The 24864-nt window shown below is 32.3% G+C and overlaps 3 protein-coding genes across 9 annotated transcripts in view; 1 reads left to right on the top strand and 2 right to left on the bottom strand.

The window, feature by feature from the left end:
- LOC113522488 (inter-alpha-trypsin inhibitor heavy chain H4-like) overlaps positions 1–4129 on the bottom strand; it is a 33519-nt gene extending 29390 nt beyond the window's left edge. For all 6 annotated transcript variants that reach the window (XM_031914154.2, XM_031914155.2, XM_026908180.3 and 3 more), the window contains exon 1: positions 3975–4129. The gene's annotated coding sequence lies outside the window, so the exon portion shown is untranslated. The remainder of the gene's footprint in view (positions 1–3974) is intronic.
- A 3115-nt stretch (positions 4130–7244) lies between these two features.
- Positions 7245–21680, top strand: LOC113522979 (piwi-like protein Siwi). The gene is made up of 19 exons (XM_026908835.3): positions 7245–7356; positions 8143–8438; positions 11548–11685; positions 12641–12800; positions 12977–13088; positions 13318–13443; positions 13520–13621; positions 14247–14340; positions 14660–14787; positions 15233–15493; positions 16237–16379; positions 16633–16778; positions 17164–17275; positions 17353–17482; positions 18100–18337; positions 18729–18805; positions 19079–19251; positions 19848–19947; positions 20030–21680. Exons 2-19 carry the CDS (start codon positions 8147–8149, stop codon positions 20192–20194), a joined length of 2697 nt encoding a protein of 898 aa, XP_026764636.1. The 5' UTR covers positions 7245–7356; positions 8143–8146; the 3' UTR covers positions 20195–21680.
- LOC113522980 (histone-lysine N-methyltransferase SETMAR) lies at positions 15059–24458 on the bottom strand. Of its 2 annotated transcripts, XR_008253152.1 has the most exons (3): positions 24311–24458; positions 22402–23411; positions 15059–15525 (listed from the first exon to the last, which is right to left on the bottom strand). XR_008253152.1 is itself a non-coding variant. In XM_026908836.2 (2 exons), the coding sequence occupies exon 2, from the start codon at positions 23371–23373 to the stop codon at positions 22555–22557; it is 819 nt and encodes a 272-aa protein (XP_026764637.2). In that variant the 5' UTR covers positions 23374–23411; positions 24311–24458; the 3' UTR covers positions 21673–22554. The 2 variants fall into 2 exon arrangements, 1 of the variants encoding a protein (XP_026764637.2); XM_026908836.2 differs by lacking the exon at positions 15059–15525 and having other exon boundaries at positions 21673–23411.
- Positions 24459–24864: the final 406 nt, after the last annotated feature.

Raw genomic sequence — 24864 nt, 5'->3', positions numbered from 1 at the left:
CTTGTTGGTGTCATGATCTGTGAATCATGATACCGTCTGTGTCTGTAACTATGGTTACAGATGTTGTATAAAGAAACAGTGTTGTTACATCGTGTAATGAGGAAAAATTATTAAAGAAAATAGTTCTCTATACTTATACATATATACATAATATTATTATTATTACATTTCTTCGAAACACATGTTTATTATTAATATTTAAAACAATTTTCTCAGAATATATGAATTCACAATAATAAAACAAAAAATGATAATATTTTGACCTTTAGCAACAAAAAGATAAACTGGTTAAAAACATTGCCTTGATAAATAAAGTCAAGAGTGAACCGGCCATATAGTACAAAATATTTGTATTCAACAGATTTAGAGATCTTAGATTATAATATTATGTTTCATTTTATCTTAATATATATGTAAAAATCCCGTGTCACAATACTTGTTCATGCTAATACCTAAGCGCTCAATCAATTTTAATGAAATAATCAATTAAATCAAATCAAATTAAATGCCTATTGTTTGCTTCAACTAAAACCTCCCAAATTAATAATTTCTCTGTTGAAAATATTTATTCGCTTAGACTATCTGTTTCTCGTATCAGATTTTGGGATAATTAAATCTGACAATCAATATAGAAACATACCGAGAATTAAAAAAATCTTTCGTCTCTAATTAAAATGTGAGTGGAATAGTGTGTTTACATTTGCATATCAACTTATGAAGTAACAGCTCTCTGTAAATAAGATAAGGCTCATACGTTCGAGTTATTATAATATTACAATTGGGAATACACTATATGACTAATATATCAATTATAACTATAAATATTAATCAATACTATATATAATAAACGACAGATATCTAAATAATAGGTAAGGAAGTTGAAATGAACAATATTGTACAGAATCAAAATTTATAAAGAGGAAAGATTATTTGTTGATTTATTGATTGATTTGTTGTTTGTAATGGAAGCTACATTAATATTAATGGATACTCTAACATCAGACATTCAGGTAACATTGTTCTTATCGGGGAAGATCGACTTGAGGTCCAGAGTAGCTGGAAAGATAGCAAATGAAACTGGAGCATTTTGACTTGAAAATCAACAGATTTAAATTCAATTCAATTATACAGAACAACGTCAATATAGATCGTGAAGTTAATCACAGAATTAGCACTGGATGATTGAAATAGCGACACGTCTCGGGAACAGTATGCAAACCTCGAAGGGCCCTCAAACTGAAGGATAAAATTTACAAATTTATTGAAAGATCTGTCGTTCTGTATGGATCTGAATATTCGCCCATATAGATGATAGATTAAATACGAATACACGCAGCAGAGATGCAAATGTTGAGATGGATGTGTGGGGTGACAAGGAATGACAGAATAAGAAATAAAGTATAAGAATAAGAAGAAAGTGTTAAGTGTGAAAGTGGATGGCTATAAATAAAGGGGACGACCGAAGTAAAGGAAGATGGATTGTTTAAAAGATGATATTCATAAAAAAGAAGTGAGAAACATAGATGATATCTATAAAAGAGGAGTGAGACAGTTGACTGGGATTTGTGGAGGAAGAAAACATGCTGCGCCGACCCCAAATAAACGGAAAAGGCAAGGCAATGTTGAATGGAAGCTATATTTATCAGCGAGTAAGATGGAATGGTATCATAAGTTTTAGAAATTCATGATTAAAGAAATCGGTTCATAATCGAAATATGTCTTAACAAATAAACACATTACATTAGCTATACGTAAGACAAAAAAATAAATTTATAAATAATCAACTAAACCACCGTAACTCACCTATATACAGTGAAGTAGAAATGTTGAATGCTAATAAATAACATGCCATTCGTTATAAATATGTCAGTATTTTACTAAATAAAGCCCTAATGATGACAATGTTCATGAAAGACCGAAACACAAGGAAACAGTCTAAATTTGAGATTAGCTGATAGAATAGTGTAGATAGCAAATATAATATCAATACTGATGATAATACACATGATGATTAAAAAAATAAAGAGGAGGTTCTCAATTCAGTTGTATTATGTTTGTTAGAACAGAACTCCATCATTTTTAAACAGATTTTTTTTTTATTTGAATGGATATATTTTCATTTAATCCCATAAAAAAATTCTTAAAAATTGGTTCAGTACTTTTGAAAACAAAATAACTGTAGAATTCAATTTTGCTACAATTGAGGTCGGTGTTTTCTTTTTTTAAGTAAAATCGACTTATGATTGCATCAATTAGAACATAATATTCAACGTGTTTTACACCAGTCTATTTCAACAGCAGATCGAGCGTCAGATTTATCATATCCCTTCCAAGCAAAGTTACATCAAGTGTGGCAGGGAAGAGATGCATTTTTATCATCGCGATTTTATTTTATTGGTGAAGATGCAATAAGAGTAGTCTCGGGCAATTGACATTTATTTGGACCTAAAGTTAAACGTATAGATTTAACTTTATATCATACTAAACACCTACCGATTATTCATACGTACTTCTGTTCTGTTATTTAGACGTAACTTTGTACATACACAATTTTGTAATATTATGATGACCTTCATAATGCAATAGTAAGGCTCGTTGCTTCGCGTAATGAGTCCACGAACTTCATTATAGTTTTACACACCAAACTATTGTTTCAAATTTGGATGTTCTTTAATGTTGTCCGATTTATGGCCGGAATATTTTTTATTCGTATAAACGAATCTACTAAAGTATAAATAATAGAAATCTCTTAAAGAAGTTATCAATAAATTTTCCAAGATAAGACGACCTTTGTTGGGCCGTAGCTTTTTGTAAACAGGGTCCCAGTTTCGATTATTGCTCAAAGAAATTTTGGAAACAATCTTTTGTAAATTCGCACGGGTCTGAGTTTTCTGGGTTATACATCCAGATGCTCTTTGCCTAACCCCTCTTAACACAGAATATTCTAGCCTGAGGATCACACAATTGGTGTGATTGATTGACACTTATTATTATTAGGATATTTTTTTAAAACTAAAGGAAAAATCAACAAGAAATATATGTTCATTATTTTCTATGTTAATTTTACATACATAGACTTTCAACAGAGAAACTAGTTAAACGGGAATATCGTGTAGTAAGTATCGTATAGTAGTTCTTTATCTTGTTTATTTCAAACTTTGAACTTATATACCGACTCAGTTCGAAGAATTCGGCATGAAGATAAAAGGATAAAACGAAATTAAGGTGCGCGCTTAAAGGTTTAATTGTATAAACTCCTCGATTAATAATTTAAATAAATATTTGTGTCTACAGCAAATATAAGGCATAACGCAAAGAAATCAGCTGATAATATCTAGATAATCATGAAATTTAACAATTTCATTCCAATAGCATTGCAGGGGCATGACTCCTCGGAATCCTTGACAAGTTTTGACCTTGTTTTTATAAATTGTGCATATGAATACGATGTCAAGGAGGATGTGTGGAAATCTAATGAAATATAAAAATAATTTATGAACCTTTTATAAATTAAATTGACCATGCGATCACGTTCAATGCAGATTATGAAGTTTAAAATAGTATTCCATACTAGGATGGGATACTACATAGGATGTTTATATGTATAGGTACCTATACATATAAACATCCTATGAAGTTGTCTACAATGCAACCACAAAACATACAGATTTATTATGTTTTTATTGTAGTACACAGTATCTTGATAGTATCTAATTACACGTATGATACAGGTACTTATGCAAGTTAAAAAAAACTTCAATCTTATGGAATAATGAGACATAACTTATGGGTTTGTTTTTAAAACGGAGTGATTGTATACTGTTTGTTGTTTTTAAACAAGTCAATGTACCATAGCACTGCGCCTTTATTTCATGCACGGCCATTTCAAGTTATAACGACAGGAATAATGGATTGAATGATGGTTTCTGACGAACGGGGCGCGATTCTTACGTTATGGAAGTAGGGAGACTCACCGGTTTGTTTACGCGTAACGAGATGATTGCACCGACCAATTGCCTCCTCAAGCTCTGGCACGTTCCACGTCCACTCCTCACAATAATATTGTTGACGTAATCAGAAACGTGTAGCCTCGTCGTCGGCCGGCGCGGAACTCATTGGGACGCCGATCGGAGCCGGTTTTATATCGATGTACATAACATATCGGCTCGCGGGATTCCCAATAGGAGTTTATAGTTTTTGTTTATTTACGAATAAACTGTGTACTCACTGATGAGCATACAATAGGTACTTACCAATAGATACATGCTTGATTGTTTAGGTTTTTCGGGTAATTTCCTCAATACGCTGTCTATAGTTTCACCACATATTGAACCTACCTGTCATTAAATAATATAATATTATTGACAGAACTTCAAGGAGGTTGCATCTCTTATTTATGCTTATATATATGTGAAGATACCATGATTCTATTATATTTTCTTATAATACTGTGTATATATGTGTACTATATAATGTGTGTAGTATTAATTATAAATAATAAGCATTCTAAGAAAACTTTGCTCTGTTAAACACGTACAAGTTTGATACCTTTTCAAAAGTAGATATACCGATGTTTTAATAATTTAAATTATTGTTCAAAAAAACATTAGTCGTCACATTCCATTTTTCCATTTTACACTGGTATGGGAGTAAAAGCCTATATTTTGTAAAAAGAATAATCAATAGTTTTTTTTATTTCACGTTTTATTATTATTATTATTATTTACGTTTTTATTTTTAAATACCTCTGTCCTATTCATGTTACCGCCGTGAGGCAATTGTATTTGCACAGCTGTGTTTCAAAAGTGTTATGAAGGGTGAGGATGTAGTATTGAAATTACAGGGCACAGAGGCATAACACCATAGTGCTCTGGAATGGCAACAAATTAAGAGTATCATGGGCATCACAGTATACCCTGTTATGCCCATTTTACTGTTCATGTCTATAAGCGGCGATTACCACTTTCCATCAGGTAGGCTGTCAACTTATTTGCCAGGGGGGGGGGGGGGGAGGAATTGTTAATAATGCAGACTAACAATCCCATTGCTAACAATGTTGCAACCTTATTACTAAATATTTATATTTAGTGTATATATATATATATATATATATATATATATATATGTGTGTGTGTATAGTAATAAGGTTGCCTCATTGCTAGCAATAAACCCCATCAGGTCGTCCCCCACGCGGCTTCCTCTGGACCACATTAGTTAATTCTCGTTAAATTCTCCTTTCTCCTACCACCGGCCAATGATTAGGGCCAACAAACCCACTTTCATCCTCACCTATCGTCTGTCACTGGGGGGGAAATAATTGTTAGTTATGTGGACTATAAGTCCCATTGCTAACAATATACCCTAACAAGTCGACCTCCCCGTGGTCCCTCCTCGAAACTATCGTGCTGAATTCCAAGAGTATTCATCACGATGGGCTAACTGATCTGCTTTCATCTTCACCTAGCATCCCTCACTGGTGCCCCGCCAGCGTATACCATTAGCGCAGGTGGGGTTACCATTCCATTATCATCCATCAAAAAAAGACCTCTACGTGATCCCCAATGGAAACCATGGTGTTGAATCCCAAGTGTATTCATCACGATAAGCTGACTGACCTGCCTTTTCATGCTCACCTGTCTTCCCTAACTGATGCCTCAGTGCGAGTGATTATGGACGGCGGTAGTCACTTACTATCAGGTGAACCGAATGCTCGTTTGCCCCGTGTTATAAAAAAAAACTGACCTCACTTTGTCCTCATCATTTTATCCTCCACTAATGCTCCGCCATAGTATAAGCGAATGCTCCAATCAATCTTCATCCATTAAAAAAATATTAGGTGTATACCAATTTTCAAAACAATTGGTTAAGCCGCGCCAAGAGGTATATATGATATATTTTGTTTCGTATTTTTTTAAGACGGCCATAAGTTGAACTATAAGACGTTTCAAGGTTATCCATTCATTACCGGACACCCTGTATTATACACACTGATATCCGCAAACGAAGCAGCGGTAAACAGCATTTTTTTATATTTAGTTTTTAATAGTTGATTTTAAAAAAAAAAAAACATAGGGACTAACGAATTTGCCGCTCACCTGATAGTATGTACTCGTATGTCGGCACCTTTATGGTAAATTTATGAAACTGAAAAAGATACATTTTATAGGGGAACGTTTTGAAACATTAGAATGCAAATAACTTTTAACTTTTAAGACTACTGTAAAAGATCGTGTTAACATTTTAGTTTTAAAATCCTGTTTTTTATTGAATGCGCTTCATTAACTATTATTATATTACAAGTATCAGAAATAAATGCATATTCGTTACTTTGCATCTTCATACATGAGAGTTCCTAGGTATTGAGTTATACAATAGCAAATCTATGAAAATGGCAGTTTCGTAAAGAAAATCATTTATTTCCATATCTGGCAAAGTAACGAAAGTGCCACTTTCGTAAATATACCAAGGTATAAATCACGTGTTTTGGAAAAAACTTTAGTTTAATTAACAACGTTATAGCAACCATTCATGTAAAATAACTAAATTAGGATTGAAAATTTGATAAAATAATTATTGAAATTTTCAAATTAAAGTGTTTTTTATTATAGAAAATACTATAAAAATATGCTAAGTAAGTTTCCTTTGGATATATCACAAAAATATGGAGATTCGAGCTACTCGATTTTTTTAACCGTTAGAAATAGAAATTTGAAAATAAGCCATAATAAGTAAGATGCAAAATGTAAATTTTTATGAAATGTTAAATTTGAAAAAACTGCAGATTCGTAAATTTGCCATAGAGGTGACGATTCAACACAGTTTATGTACAATTTAAAAATAGAATATAGAGTAAGATTTGGAATTTATCCATGATATGGTATTCCATAGACTTTTTTTTCATTTATTGTGACTTTATATTCCATAGACTTTATAAGATTTGAATAAAAACAAGTTTTATACACTTTTCCAGGAATGATAGTCATTTTCAACTTCGCGAAAAGTAGCTAGGACATGTATGCACAAATATCAGTCATATTGCTCTTATATCAAGCTGTACTCGTATCCATATATATTTATGATTCTAAACTTATAGTTATTTTTTACTTGCGTAAGATAAAAATTACTATTAATGTTGGCGATACTAAAAAAGAGAATTTTCTGCTGGGCCAAATGCCCTTGTATCCGAAGCCGTAAAAGAATTATGGCTCTGCTCATTCACTCATTCGGTTAAGTCCAAATTGAAGTCATTCTTTCCTTTCATTCGTTTGAAAGCTATCTTTGTTGTCTTTTGTAATTTTTTTTGTATTTTCCCCGCTTTCAACGCACCTTTAACTTTTCGATTAATTTAGGTTATTGGTAAGAAATTTTTTATTTTATTTTTTAAACGAATTTGTTTCAGTCATATTGTGTCTACAAGATACTTAATAATATAAAGATATTTAATAGATATTTAAACTTGAAAGTATTCTCAAAAAATATCATAACCTTCATTAAATTGTTTGAAATAACAATCTATTGAACTATTACTAAACTAACAGAAAGCAATTTATTTTCATGGTTCATTTTCTGTTATCTTTTATAAACTTACATAGTCGTTTTTGTGACATTTTTATTATAAAATTTGCAATGTTGCTAATTACCTACTTATCCGCCATTATAATTGTAGGTACCAATTTCAAATTTTGCTGAATCTTAAAAAAGTACAAGTACTTTAAATGGCATACCTTTCTTATGCAGTCATTGCTCTTTGTAACTAAATAAAATTTTTAGACTTTTGGTTTACTTTGTTAAAGTAAAGTACATGTAAAAACCGTTTATAACAAAAAAAAAGTTTATACCTGCAGTAGAAAAACTTCAAAATAAGTAGATAAGTGCCAGAAAGCACTTACCCTTTTTTATTCTAAGAAAATTCTTTAGTTCTTCGATAAGAGAATATGAGATATGTAGCTTTTAACAGTTCCTTGATTACTTTTTAAGACCCTGCATTACAGTAACATTGAGAACTGGATAGTTATCTTCAAATTTTCTGTACTTATTTTTTATATTCGCCATTTATACCACCATGTGATTTTAATAATAATGCAATAAATTTAACTTTAATAGTTTGTAAATGACTACCAATATTCCTAATGTAATTTTTAGAAACATGTCTGAACGTGGGAGAGGAAGAGCTCGCGGACGAGCTGGTCGCGGGGGGGAAGGCGTTGGCCCACCGCCACGTCGACCCGGTGAGCATCCTAGGCCCGCTCCGCAACAAGGTGGTCCGCGTCCTCAACCGCCGTTAGCATGGGGCCCGCCAACTGTCGCACCACCAGTGCGAGCTGGTGTGCCAACTCCTACAATACAAGCTGGCCGAGCTTCGCATCGGACTACACCTACCACACATGACCACCCTGGAGATGTTGACATCCAACAGCGAATGCAAAAGATTGATATTGGTAAGTGGTATAATCATACATAATTAATAAATCTAAAAAGTACCTCCCATTGACATAATACATCATACAAACCCAGGCATGGTAGGAATGCCATTTGACAGTGATTTAATAAACTTTAAGTTTAAATTATATTATTATTTATTTCATAAATCACCTCCTCGTAAAGTACCGCATTTCATAATATTATAATACATTAAGGATATATGTTTCTGTGTCTCCTGAAAAATTGTATATATGCTAGTTTTTATTATTATTATTATAGCTTTTTATCCACTTCCATGGTCCCCAAGGGTAAAAGCCTCCTCCATCTTTTTCCACTTCTCCTTATCTATAGCAATACTTGTCCAGTTTTTTCCTGCTATCTTTATTATGTCATCTGCCCATCTCTTTCTTTGCCTTCCAACATTTCTTTTTCCTACTGGACCTCACCATTTTGTTGTTTGGAGAGTCCACCTTTTATCTTTGTACCTCACTATATGACCTGCCCATCTCCACTTCTGTTTCATACTATACTGAAGAGCATCTGTTATTTTGGTTTTCTTCCTAATATCAGTGTTTCTTATTTTCTGTATTTTTCTTAACTTTAAGATACTTCTTTCCATCGCATGCTGACATGATAGGATTTTGTTCTTTATTTTTTCTGTATAGGTCCATGTTTGGCATGCATATGTTAGGCTTGGCAGGATGCAGGAATCCATAATTATCTTTTTTAAGTTGAGACTGTAGTTCCCTTTAAGGATATCTTTTTGAGCCCAATATTTCTTCCATGTTGTGTTTATTCTTCTATCAACTTCTTTTTCTCCACTGTTCATTTCGAAAGAGACCAATTTATTTATTTATTTAAGGACAATCAACAAAGCATACATTTATATCTACTTAAAATACATTTACCTAAGTATACACAACTATCCACATAATCTATAGGGTTCTCTTCTATTTTAATTAATTTTTTGCTGTGGTTTGTCATGATCTTTGTTTTGGTTGCGTTCATATTTAGGCCAATTTTCTTACTTTCCAAATCTAGTTCTTGTAGCATTTTTTCTAGGTTGCTAACCGATTCGCTAAAAAGTACTATATCATCTGCGAAACATAAGTGTGTTAGTCTTTTGTTCAGTATCCATATACCCTCATGGCTCCAATTGATACTTTTAAAGATGTTGTTAAGTACTGCTATGAAAAGTTTTGGAGAAAGTGGATCTCCCTGTCTTACGCCTCTTCCAATTGTGAACTTTTTACCCTGCCTCTCCAGTTTGACTCTGCTTATACTTTTAAAGTAAATATTTTTTATAATATTTATGTAGGTGCTGTTTATGTTATTGTCAGCCAAAGCATGCCATATGGATGAATGTGTGGTGCTATCGAAGGCCTTGGAGTAGTCCACAAATGCTATGTAGTGATTTATTGAATTCTTTGTACTTAATATATAATATATACGTATAATGTCAGATTCACACCATTGCTTTGGTACCACTTGCTTCTCCAGAACTAGGTTAAAAATTTTCACTAGATATGTGATTAAAATAGGCGCTCTGATTTTTATGGCTTCATTCCTAATGTTTTCTGAACCTGGGCTTTTTTCAGGTTTTAATTTTTTAATAAGTTTTATGGCCTCGTACTCTGTAATCTGGTTCGGTGCTGCTTCTGAATTGCTTTCCTTACACACAAGGTCTTCATCTTTGTTTCTTTTTCTAAAGGTTTTTTTTTTATACAGGTCGGTATAGAATGCTGTTGCACTTCTGACTATGTCATCTCTTTACCTGATTTCCCTTTACCATTATTTAGAGATTGTATCCACTTTTTATGTGTTGTAAGTTCTTTGAAGGCTCTTTTTGAACTTCGGAACTTTGTCATGTTTCTTTCAATAACTGCTCTTCTGTGATTATCATAGTCTTTCCTAATTGCTCTATTAGTTTCCTTAAATAACTTCTTTATTTTTTCTCTATTTTCTTTGGTTTTGTGCTTCTCTGTCACTAGTTCAGTTCTTCTAGAGATTAGACTCAAGTGTTTCACTGCTTAGGATTTTATGTTGGATTTTATCTTTCTAATATTATTTCTTCCAGTTTATTGCTCAAGACCTGTACATCTTCTAAATTAATCAGTGAATCATGTGATTTTTCTAGATTCTTTTTCAGATTTCGTATATAGCTGTTTTTTTTTCTCAGTAGAGTTCATTTGATTTGGTGAAGTGTTAAAAGCTCTTCTACTTATTTTTGACTTTTTGGTTTTAAGGGCACATCTCACTAATCTATGATCAGACGGAAAGCTTGTTTTGTTTAACACCTCTATATTACTTACAGAATTTGGATTAGAGCTCAGAATGAAGTTGATTTAATTTTTTATTTATGGTCTGGTGATATCCATGTACATTTTCTAGATTCTTTCTTCTTAAAAAATGTATTCATGATCGACAACTTATTCTCGTAAGCATATTGTATCAGACGTTCACCTCTTTCATTCCATGCTCCATATCCAAATTTTCCCATTATGATGTTTTCATGTGGTTTCGGGTGTCTAATTTTTCCATTCTAAATCTTCGAAATCTCCAATGACAAGCACGTTTTTGTCAGCTAAGTTTTGTGCTTTTGTCAGATCGTTATAGAATTTTGTTAGTTCCTCTTCACTTGAGCTCCCAGTTGGGGAATAAACTTGTATAATCGATATTGGTCCATCCCTCAGATTCATTCTTAGTAATGCGACTCTTTCCGATATTCCCACAAAACTTGAAATATTGTTCTTTAATGACTTCTATATGCTAGTTATGAATTATTAATGGTTTGTACTAACATGAACAAAACTATTAATTTGTGTAAGTTATTGGCAAATCAATGTTTTTTTTATACAATTTGTAGTAGCAAACAATTTGAATGTCTGTCATGTAAGCACACTTGCTTGTCATCAGAAACAGCATTAAGACGAATTGCAAAAATTTGTATTCAAAATCTTTATACTCATATGCAGAGAATGAAAAAACAAAATTAAGTCTTCTATTTCTATAGCAATCTATTACCTGTTCCAGGGGCATTGAACAACAGTTTTGTATTGTTTGTAGTAAGAAAACAAAACTATGTTATGAACATCTTGATATTTAAACTTTGTTTCATTTCATCAGGTCAGTCGTCACAAGCATCTGCTGGTGGTGATGCAGGGGGTGTGGTTGGACGAGGATCTCGACGTGGTGGAGGCAGAGTGTTGCCTGAACAAATGACTATATTGCGCACACGTCCCACTACTGTACAGTCTAAAAAAGGTACATATGAATCTAAACATTGATTTCTATATATTGAGGAACAAATATTATTGTGATGCTTTAAATTTTGAAATCAAATGTAACATGTAAAATGAATATAATTGCATGCTACGACTTCACTTGCTTAAATCTATATATTCTATTTTAACACGACACAGTCCTCTAGCTTTTTACTTCAATGTGTGTGATCACATACAGATGTGGTGTTTTGTTTGTATATGTGAGGAAATGTCTTCAATAGTTATCTGAAATGTTTTATTTTATAGATTTTTTTATCACAGTGATTTGAAAGTATTTACTACAAAAAAAAGTTTACCTACTATGCTTGCCTGGGGAGAAAAGGATTGTTGTTAGTAGTAAGGGCTAACAACGCCATTGCTACTTAATATGTCCTAAATATATGATATTATGAAATAAAATGTGCTATGTAGCTTGAACCAGTTTATGTCATGTTAATAAGTCTATCTACACTAGTACACTTTATTATTTTACAAAGTATAAAAGTATCCACTTTAGTATATATACACTAGCTATATACCCTGACTGATCTGCTTTCATTCATCTGTTATCACTCACTGGCACCCTGCCAGAGTATACTGATAGTGCAAACGGGGTTACAATTCCATTTTTACCCATTCAAAAAGAACTATGCTTGCCATCAATTGACTTCAAAGAGAAGTAGGTTCTCAATTCTGTTGCATTTTTTTATTTATTAACTCATAACTCCAGTTATAAACCAAATTTAAGAGTCCTTTTTTTATCTGAAAGGATATACTTATAGATTGGTCCCATAGAAATTTTATTAAAATCAGTTTAGTAGGTTTAGTTTTTATTTGAAAATAACTGGCTTTGTCGGTTTTTCTTTTGTGTAACATAAATTAATTATCTGAATATTATAGTGTATTTGAAATATGTGTAAACAATGTGAAAGTTTGAAAATTAAATTCTATAATAGGTACCTCGGGAACTCCCCTGGACCTGATCGCAAACTACTTCACGGTAAAAACAACACCACAATGGAGCCTGTACCAGTACCATGTGGACATATCACCCGAGGAAGACAACACCACTGTACGTAAAGGCCTGCTCAGAGTGCATCAGAAAACTCTTGGAGGGTAAATATATACTTTAATGATGATAATATTTCTCATTTCTAATGCATGGAAATCATCTTATAAAACAGAAACTTCAACCAAAAAAATATTAGTAAAAAAATCCAAACTTAATAATAGTTCTCAATTTGGAACACTATGTGTTATTTTATAAATATCACTATATAATTTCTCAACAGATACTTATTTGACGGCACTGTCCTATATACAGTTAGAAAACTCCATCCAGATCCAATGGAATTATATTCTGATAGAAAGACAGATGGTGAACGAATGCGAATACTCATAAAGGTATTTTATGTTTTACTAGTTTTTACTCGTGACAATTAAAAAAATTGAGAAAAAGACATACTTTTTCTCTTCGCCACCCAATTTTCTTTATACTCGATTTCATTATGATTTGAGCTGTTAAATCCGTCACACAATTTTATTACGAATTATTATTCATCTTTACAGTTTTTAAAAGTTATTGTCATATGTACTGCAGTGTTATTATGTTAATTTATTGACTTAATTTCAGCTTACATGCGCCGTGAGCCCCGGTGATTACCATTACATTCAGATTTTTAATATCATCATTCGCAAATGTTACAACTTGCTACAACTACAGCTTGTTGGTAGAGACTTTTTTGATCCACTTGCTAAGGTATGATTATTTCATATTCATTACATGTGTTCTTATACCTGAAGTTATCTAATTTTAAAATTAATTTTGTTTTTAGATCGACATCCCTGAGCACAAACTACAAATTTGGCCAGGTTACAAAACTACAATTAACCAATATGAAGATCGTTTGTTGATGGTGACAGAAATTACACACAAGGTACATAATATATTATTTCATCATATTTTTCTCTTACTACTATTATTTAATTTTTATCGTCATACAAAATGCTAAATTTATAACTCAATTATCTTTTGAATTTTTAATTTTATAATTTATAAATAACAAGTTGTAAATTTGTTCTATTATAAAATAAAACAAAGGAACCCTTACAAACTGAACTTTATCCATTCAGCCTACAAAGTTTATTACAATGCCATATCTCAGTTACTACATATACTATCAATTTGAAATATAGAATAGTTTTAGATATTGTTGAACTGCACTTATTGCAAGTGAAGTCATTGTAAAAAGTATTGGGTTAGTGCATATGAAATTGCCGATTTAAACATGTTTCTGTACAATTTTTAAAACATAACATTTTTGTAATTGTTAGGACAAGGTTTTATAAAAGGAAATCTTATAAACCCTTGTCCTAATAATTACAACTATTTGACAACAAAGAAGAAAGAATTAGCCAAATATAAAATTAATATACATATACATATCTGTATAAATAATACAGACAATAGTTAACAAATATCTCTGATTAACCCAATCTTCAAAGCATTAAGATTAATCATTTGCTTTTCTGTTATTATATTAGTAGTATGTATGTTCATAGGTATTGCGCATGGACAATGTCCTCCAAATGTTAAATGAGTATGCTGCCACCAAAGGCAACTACTTCAAGAAGATTTTCTCAGAAGACATCGTAGGTTTGTAATAAAACGTCATTTTTTGTAGTCAGCTACTGAAATATCATATAGAGAAAATGGATTATCAGTTTGTTCACTTTAACAAAAAAAGAATATGACTGAATGGAAATATCAGTAGTGCTTAACTTTGCTGACCGGGAAAGACTCAAAAGAGATCTTAGTAAAAAGAACTAGTCACTATCAGCTTGTATAAATAAATTCATGAATGCGAAGAACAGAAATGGTATGTTTGATGCTCTGCTGTATAACATAGTTAAAGTTTAAACTTGATCCAATATTTTGTTAGTGCTTTTGCTTAATTGTTAAGTTTTTATTCCAGGAAAGATAGTCATGACTGATTACAACAAGCGAACATACAGAGTTGATGATGTAACATGGGAAGCTAGTCCTCGATCCACTTTCAAAATGAAGGATCAAACAATTTCCTACATTGATTATTATTACAAGGTGTGTAATTATGATAATTATGTTATTTGTTGTTTACTAACTTTATAACCCTCTACTTCGTACTCATGGATTTCAGAGATAAGGAAAATTTCCCTATCTCCCTAGGAGATCAATAAAATATACCACTTTGGATGATATATCAAAATAAAACATTACGAGTTTTAAATTAGATCTTCAGCAATTGAACTGTAAATGTCATAGCTAATTTCCTGAAATAGTTTTACGTAATATCAATACAAACATACACATAGTCAAACAAACAAAAGTATAGTTTTGGCTTATATTACTCTTTATTAAGATCTCACACAAATTTTTCTTAAATGTCTCTCATGTACAGACATTGTCCAGTTACAATTTTATTATCTAGTTAAGATATAACCTGATCTTGGCTCATTTTAATGTGCTTGCTAAATTATTATTATTAACTAATAATCACTTCTTCTAGAAATACAACATAAGGATCCAAGATGCTTCACAACCAATGCTGATATCCCGATCGAAGCCACGTGAAATCCGCGCCGGTATGCCGGAGTTGGTGTACTTAGTGCCAGAGCTGTGCCGCCAGACTGGGCTCTCTGATGCTATGAGATCCAATTTCCAATTGATGAGCGCCCTCAACAACCATACCAAGATTGGGCCCGCCATCCGTATACAAAAATTGCTCAGTTTTAATCGCCGTCTCACACAAAAAAAGGAGGTGGTTGAGGTATGTCGATGATTATAATTTAAAAATTATATCTAAAACAACATTTTTGTTGATAAATATTAATAATTATTTGTGTAATAATTTTACCAAATTTTCCTATGTATTAGATTCGGATCGTATAGATTTTTCACTGTAACATAAATAATGGCGAGTCATTTTGACATGACCTCACATAACAATGCCCACACGTTATTAGCAAGAATATAGATTTTTAGTTCACAATTTATATGGAATTGCTTGTCATCCAACATACAAATGCTGTAAGCTAAGCTATAGTATAAAAAGTTATTAATATAGTCATCATATCTACTGAACATAGGCCTCCCCCTTAAGGGAGAGTTTGCCACTGGTGGCCACCCTTAACAAGGGAGTTGACGACTGCAGTTGAGATTTTGATGAAGTTTTAAAACAGACCAGAGGTCAGAGTTTTTTAATGGGTGATAATAGAATGATAACCTTGCCTGCGCTATCGGTATACATTGGCGAGGCATCGATGAGGGTTAATAGGTGACGATGAAGTAGGTCAATTAGACCATCGTGACGAATTCAACAAGAATTAGTTTTGATGGTTTCCAGGGTGAGCCACGTGGAGGTAGATCTGATAGGGTATATTGCTAGCAATGGGGCTGTCAAACCTCATTACTAACAATTCCTTTCCCCCAGGGACCAGGGATCAACATACTGACCATTGTTCAACCTTTTATTGCCATTTCTTCAATTAATATAGTATTTTTATTGATTAGGAATTAGGAACATGGTCATTGAAGCTGTCTGATGATCTTATCAAATTCAAAGGACGCCAACTCCCCGCCGAGAATATTTTCCAAGGTTGTGAAGCTAAATATCCAGCTGGTGATACCACTGAAGGCTGGACACGCGATATGCGGTTAGTACCTTTTATATTTATTTTTTTATGAGTAAAAATGGAATGGTAACCCTGTCTGTAAAATTCCAAATATGATTTCCAAGGGGAACCGTGAGGAGGGTTGATGAACCTGATACCCAATCACATCGCTAGTAATGGGGCTAGTAGACTCCATTACTAACAATCCCTTCCCCCCACCCTTCTAGTTAACACCGTTGCTAAGACTCGACATTTTGATTTCAATTTAATTTTTTAATATAATATACAATTACAGATCAAAGCAGTTGCTATCGCTTGCTCAACTTCCATCATGGGTTGTAATCACGCCGGAGAGACAACGCCGTGACGCCGAAAATTTCACAGAACTTATCATGAAAACTGGCGGTGGCGTAGGATTCCGCATGCCCAGACCAGAAATTGGTAATTATTCAAACTTTGTCTCTTAAACTGACAATATATATTTAGACTTTGTAATATTTCAGCAAAGTCATTTAAATAGTGTTTTTCTATTAGGCGATTATGACACTAGCAAGTATATAATTTAAGTGGATAACCTTATTTAAAATAAACAAATACAATTAATTTTTGTCTTCTCATTACGGGATTTACAGTAAAGTAATAATCAGAATTGTTACCATTTTTTAAAGTATTTTTAAATTTCAGAAAAGATTTTTTTTTTAATATTTGTTACTTATTATTTGTTCCAGTAATTACATTATTTGACTTTGAAATTTAAATGATTTGTTTTGTTTTGTGCCACTGCCACTATTCATAATTTTGTTTACTTAATGATAATTTATTACAGTTGTGATCCAGCGTGACGGTCATATGGATTATGCCAACATGTGCGAAAACGTGATTGCGAGGAAAAATCCTGCTCTCATCTTATGTGTCCTTGGAAGGAACTTTTCTGACAGGTTGTAACACTTTATACTAGATACGTAGTAATAGAAATATTATTGTACATAATATTAATGGCCTTTTATGTACTCAGATATGAAGCTATCAAGAAGAAATGCACAGTAGACCGCGCTGTGCCGACACAGGTGGTCTGCGCGCGTAATATGACCAGCAAGTCTGCTATGTCCATTGCAACCAAAGTTGCTATTCAAATTAATTGTAAGGTTAGTGATAATCTTAAGCTTTGTTTTATTTCTTTCATTAAGTATTGTCAAAGCCTAATGATAGTTTCTTATCTCTACTCACACAGTGAAAAGTAATAAACTTTATTAGACTTATTACAAGCTCTTTTCAGTGAGTTTGTAAACAATGTTTATGCTTTGTCTATTGCATTATTTTCTCTATGTTGGCTCATACAGAATGTAATAACTTCAATATAAGTAGTAACACGAACTTTTAATGATTTTGTTTAAAAAAAAGTTATTACAAAAAAAAAAAAATAACTACTGTCTTAGAGGAAGTAATAAGAGGGAGAGGGACTCATACATGGTAAATATTGTTATTATGATAAACTAACTCTACACCTGATCGCTTATGGAGTGGAGTAGAAGGATGAAGAAGCTATTGTCTCCACATCTATGCTATTATCAGTGCGATGTTGACTAGCATAATTATGGCTATAAAATATATACATAACATTCTGTTATGAACTACGTGTTTTGTTAGTTTATTTTAATAAAAAAAAGCGCGTTGGTGCTGGTTTAGTACCTTCCTTCTAAGTGTCTCTAACTTTCTTTTATAATGATTACCATTTTCGTTCAGTAATTAATGTGTTATACAGCTTGGTGGAGCACCGTGGACCGTGTCGATTCCACTGAAAAATTTGATGGTGGTGGGCTATGATGTGTGCCATGACACTCGCTGCAAGGAGAAGAGTTTTGGCGCCTTCGTGGCCACGCTAAACCAAGCAATGTCACAGTATTATTCCATTGTGAACGCCCATACATCGGGTGAAGAGCTTAGCGCCCACATGGGATTCAATATTGCATCAGCGGTACGAAAATACAAGGAGAGAAATGGTAAATATTTCTTTTATTATAGTATTAGATTTTACCCATGTCTGACATATGTTTACTGACCTGAACAAAAAGTAGCTCTAATTTCATAGCGATTATTTATGGCATTAAAGTGCTAGAAGGTAACAAACAAATTCTCATATTTATAATATTAATTTAATTTATTACATATGGATTATGTTTATATATCCATATGTAATAATTATGTCATTTACATACTATATATATTTTCACTTATTTCACGTGATAAACCTAATTAATATATTTAACTAGTTGTAAACCGCGAGTATTTATACATGTATTAGCTTAAAAAAGTATGAACTAAATTTCAATCAAATTTATTGAAAACATAATTTAATACAATTAATGTAATACTAATATTTTATTAATGCAGGTGTGCTGCCCAACCCCATCTTTGTATATCGTGATGGTGTGGGCGACGGACAAATACCATATGTCCTCAGCCATGAGGTAAAACCTTACAAATAATATTTAAAACATACACTTGTTTTACTAATTTTTTTCAGTACATCAATCAGCTCCCTATGAAATCAATTTCAAAACTACTGTAATTTTTTTTTAACATTTATTATTTAGATGTTACTCGCGACTTCGTGCACATAATATTTTTACTATCCGGAGATTACAAGTGGATTGTCTTTTTCCATCCCATATATATATGTAGGTGTATACCAAATTTATAATGTTTAATTTTGTAATGCACTTTCAACGATTTTTAAACAGGTCGCTGAGATTAAGAAAAAGTTGACAGAGATTTACGGCGGTACGGACTACAAATTTGCATTCGTCATCGTGTCGAAACGCATCAACACGAGGATATTCGTAGATCGCGGACGTAGTGGGGACAATCCACGTCCCGGTACAGTTATTGATGATGTCGTCACATTGCCGGAAAGGTCGGTCTCATCTCACTTTTGTTTGTACATAATCTACTTCATTCTCAAACATGTACCTAAGGTTGTTGCACTTTATATGAATCGTTCATTTTTTTATGCCACATTGTGGATGTCATGTGCATGTTGCTTAAAGCCTACGCACTCCTAGATTAGAAACCTACATGTTCTAAATATAACGTATGAATTACTGAGGTACTTCTGTCTACACTTGTTCTAAGTCCAAGTAGTTGTATTTGCATGACTATTTAATTGTCGAAGGGTGAAATATAGACTAAAATTACAAATATAACAAAGTTAGGAAATTAAAATTTATAATGATTTATTTATTAACAAAAACTCAACATGTATTATTTAATCTAGTGATACAGTAAATTATTATTGTCCAAATGTTTAGTGTTATTATAATAACTTATCGTGATCAAACTTCTTTTTTAAACAATGAAAAAGCAATGTATGCAGAGCAAGCAATAGTATACAGAGATATAATTTTATTTGCTTTAATTGTAACAACACAACGTTATATTATGTACCTGAATACATTATTAAATAGGTTATGGATAAAGATTAGAATTTTTAAATTTGTAATTTTATTTCAGGTACGACTTTTATCTCGTATCACAAAATGTACGCGAAGGCACCATTGCTCCGACGTCATACAATGTAATCGAGGACAGCACAGGTCTTTCGCCCGATCGTGTAAGTAGTCATAATGAGTCATAGTAAAAAGATAAATTTAATTAGTAATCGTTGCCATTACAATGATAATTATTATTTACAGATGCAACTACTCACATACAAGCTGACGCACTTGTACTTTAACTGCTCGACACAGGTTCGCGTGCCTTCCGTGTGCCAATACGCACACAAGCTTGCGTTCCTGGCCGCAAACAGTTTGCATAACCAGCCTCATCAGTCGCTCAGCGAGACTTTATATTTTCTATAAATGTTTTTATTTTTTATATACTTTTTCGTTTTAGATTATAAAATGAACAGCAGTACTCAACTAGACAGCATGATATTGTCCTTGAACAGTCATGTTGAGTAATGCATATTTTGTTGATTAAAACTTGTTGTCTAGCTATAAGATTGTGCATTTGACTACTTTTTTTTACTATACCTGATTGTACCTCATACAATATAATTTTTAGTTGTACTTTCGTAGTGTACTCCGAATGAATGATGAGTCATTGTTGAATTTATAATTAACTTTAACTAATATCAAGTCAATGCAACAGATTTCTGAATATAGTTCTTTAAACCTATCTGTATAATTATCAAATTTTATAAAAACAATAACATTTTTGTAATTTAATGTATTAAGAGTGTTCCTTCTTTAGCTTACCGAAGTGTGGCGACGTCACAATTATCTATTAATTTCCAAAAACAATATTTTTTTTGTAATTGATTATTTTAAAAGTGCTCTACTAGTTAACTAAAACTTTAATCATTGCAAACGTTGGATACAATGCCACCACTAAAAACTATCCACCTATTTAGCATTAGAATGTTTTAATTACTTCTTATTTATTTTTAATTCAAATTTCAATGGCAGCTCAATAAGAATATTATTGCATGATTAACTTTTTGGTTCGCTAGCAACAGAATACATTAAAATGATCAACCAGAGACATTCAAATTTTTTTTTTTTATAAATAATTACAACATTGCCACACTTAGTAAAGTACTGCGTTTATTATTATATATTATAGTATTAGTAAGTAGGCAATGTCGTAAACTACTTACTAAAGAATAAACTGTTTAAAATATATAGATAAATTTGAAAACTTATATTCAGATTCTGCCCATAAATATGACAAGTGAATGTGATACTACTATTACTTTTGTATTATTAATTTGCTAACAACATGCCAATAATGGTTTGTCAGTATATAAATTGTAAAAGTATTATGTTGTCAACTTAAGTATGAATAATAGCTTTTACCCTACATTTCTTTGGTTGCATTTATCATTTATATTAGACAACCATTCCATATTTGTTTACATTTTTCATTTACATTATTTCATAGCTATATTGTAAAGTGTGACTGAAGTTGCATTTTTCTGTCTGAATTTTTGATCTGAGGTAAAATATAAAGTACAAACATGTTTGTATTTTATTAAAACTATTGTTTAGGTATAAGAAATGCCAAAAAATTGGCATTTACTAAGTATAGGTTTTTTACTGTGGTTGGTGCTTTGTGTCAACGTATGTTCGAACATTGTGATTTTCTAAAAAGTTAAAAGAAGATTGATATTTGAAAACATTTATTTTTACTGAAGAGGGTCGGGTGAATTGATGATAAGAGCTATTTTCCAGTAGGTAACAAAATGGCCTGCTTTTTTTGTTTTATACATTCCACCCTCTTATTTCTCGCCATATTATAATCGTTATATATTTTAAGAAATAAAGATGATTTTTGTAATCATGATTTTTACTTACATACTTTAATTGACCTAATTTGATTTGAGACATTTCATAAAACTAAAAATGTTATTGAATATTTTTTGATCTTTTACAAACCATTTACATGAGGCACAGATAGTTCCTTTAAAAATAGTATCATTATTTTATTACTCTTAGACTAGCATTGTTCAACTCGAGTGCTTTTATAACTACTGTACTATTATTGATACTGTGAACAGAGGGACTGCCACTAAGAGAAATTGACTTGACTGTCCTTGAGGAAAGGAATTGGTAGTAATGGGATTTAAGCTCCATATCAGGCTGACCTCCAAGAGGTTCCCTCAGAAAATTATCTTAGTTAATTGCTCTGGCATTTATTACAAGCTATCAGTCAGTTTTGCTTTCATCTGACTGATAGTGCAGGTGGGGTTACCATTCCATTATCATTCCAAAGAAAGAGGACTGTCCTAATTTGATACAAGCGGTATCCTGTGTCCACGGGTTGGTGGTAACCTTTTTCAGTGTCAAGTGTACCAAATAGACAAAAGACAAACCTGGTTACTTATAAAAGAATAATTTGTTTTATTCAATTAAATTATATGTTGAAGGTTAAAAAATCCTAAATAAGTTCTGTAGAGTATCAGTGGTTCAAAATATATAAAAAAAAAATGTAAAAATCTTATTGGTCATTTACTGAATAATAAGAACTAAATAATCTTATCTGTACAAAGTCCAAAAACATCTACCTGTATTTCTTGTAAAAGAGACTTGTGAAACATTTGGTATGTCCATTAATGATAATATAAATACAGACATCTATGCATAAATAGTAATTTTTTGCTGCACCTGATTATTTAGGTTGCTTCACTAAATATGTATTTTTATACAATTTTAGTAAACTAATAAAAATGATATGGCAACCATCTCATGCAATTTTTGCTCTTGCATAAACATTTTGTTCTGGATGTATTTTCTAAAATTTTATCACCCTTAAAACAACCATAATTGAAAGTTATTTCTGTATTTGGTACTATATCTGAGCTACTGAATATAGCAAGTTTTGGTATGGGAGTGTTAACTCTAATTGGGATTATACAACAATTGGGTTCACAACTATGGTTTATGTATCGGCCAATATTGCCAAATCTGCTTGGATCTATAAAATATTGAAACATTCTATCCTTACTATGTTCTTGTAAACAAAATATATAATTCATCTTCCCTTCTACTGCATTAATCTGATGTCTCTTATTAGCTTCTGATTTTGTTATTATCTCCCCTGCATACTCACAGACAAACATACCTCTAGGTATATGAGATTCTGTGAAAAGTCCAAATCCTTTCATTTCATCGGAACATTTTTTAACAATTAAACCTTCCATAGGTCCTTTTTGGACGACACGGTTTCCACATTCATTTGAACAAGAACAGAGATCATTACACTCTATAATAGGATTTGTACAAAATTGGCCATTTTCTAAATCAAGTTGTAATAAATATTTATCTTGATTGTAGAGCACATAATTAAAGCTGTCAGATGTCCCGAGGCACTGGCACTTATTTTTTAAACAATACTGCTCACAAAGACAATGATTAGTTAGCTGAGAGTTGAAATTGTCAATTATCTCTTCATACTCCTGACTTTGTTCTTTGGGGCCTGGAATACTTTCCACTATATAAATTATGTTATTACTTATGTGTGTATAATTATCAATCATATTAATTTTCTTGATACTTGATGCGGAATCTGCAGTTTCTATAAAAAGCATTCTAATCAACAAATTATTTGAACACACTTTGATTTTCAAATAAATTTTCAAGTTCTATAAGACTACAAGGATATTTATTATTATTATTAATTTCTTGTTTAGTACTCATCATCATATCATCTGTTAATTATGTGTTGCTGGTCTCACCTAATTTGGGAGTTTTACCAGCAGTTACCACGCTTTGCTGGTGTGTTGACAACTACAGTTGTGCTTTTGATGATGTTTTACAAGCGAGAGGGATACTGCTGCCTGTCACTCAACCATTAAATTCTCTTACGACATTTACAGGAAAGGAAGGGGTAGCCCATTTTATACTGAGACCACACAGCAAACGTTCAGTATTAATAATGTTATTTTATGCCGCTATGTGTGCCCAGGCATAGAATGGGTCACCCCTTCCTTTCCCGTGGGTGTCGTAAGAGGCGACTAAGGAAGGGGAGGCAGTGGCATTCCTCTTAAAACATTTCTAAAAGCCTAACTGCTGTTGCCAGGGGAGGGAGAAAGAGATTATTAGGAATGGAGTTTGATGGCCACATTGCTAGCAATAGCAGTATATAATATCAGGTCAACTTCCACGTGGTTCCCTCTGGAAACCATCTTGAACAATTCTTGTTGAATTCGTCATGATAGGCTAACTGACCTGTTTCATCCTCATCTATCATCCTTCACTGGTGCCCCGCCAGTATATACCGATAGCGCGGGTGGGGTTACTATTTCATTATCACCTACAAAAAAAAACCACTGTTGCCAACCCGCCTGCCAAGCGTGTCAACTACTGGCGATAGCCTCCTAATGCGGAAGGCTTATGTCCAGCAATGGACAGTTAACGGCTAAAATAATAATAAAAATGCCTTGGGAATTTTACGTTAATCATTCAAATAATTACCTAAGAAATAAATTCTTCAGAAGCACTTTAAAAAATTAAATAAATCATATAAATAATAAATATACGTATTATGTTGTTGTAGTTTTTTTTTTGTAATTTCAAAATTATTTTAAACAGTAAACACACTAAAATAGTCAAGGTAGTTGACAGTAGATGTCAGTCAATAATTTAAATACCGATAAGGCTCACTTTTAACAAAAAAGTGTGTAAAAAATCTATACAACCAATGAAATTGAAAAATTTTACACAAGTAGATAGATATTCATCTATATAAAGCAGGGGTTGCCCATTTTGAGAATAAATTGTTTATTAGCGCTCCCATTTTTTCACCTACTTAAAACCACTATCACTTTAAGATCAACAAAACACCTAGTTTCTGCCTACCCTAATGGGAGACAGGCGTAATAGATATGTATGTATGTATCAACAAAACACCCCCAAGCCTCTACACAACGCCTATCCCCCTTTAGGCCTGCAGCGCCTACAAGGGGGCGTTATCGCCCATTTTGGGAAAGGCTGATATAAAGTAAATAAAGCATGTATATTATAAATAG

Source organism: Galleria mellonella, unplaced genomic scaffold (assembly GCF_026898425.1).
Source record: "Galleria mellonella isolate WM207_F2 unplaced genomic scaffold, CSIRO_AGI_GalMel_v1 utg38, whole genome shotgun sequence".
NCBI lineage: Eukaryota > Metazoa > Arthropoda > Insecta > Lepidoptera > Pyralidae > Galleria > Galleria mellonella.
This window is presented reverse-complemented; position numbering and strand designations above follow the sequence as displayed.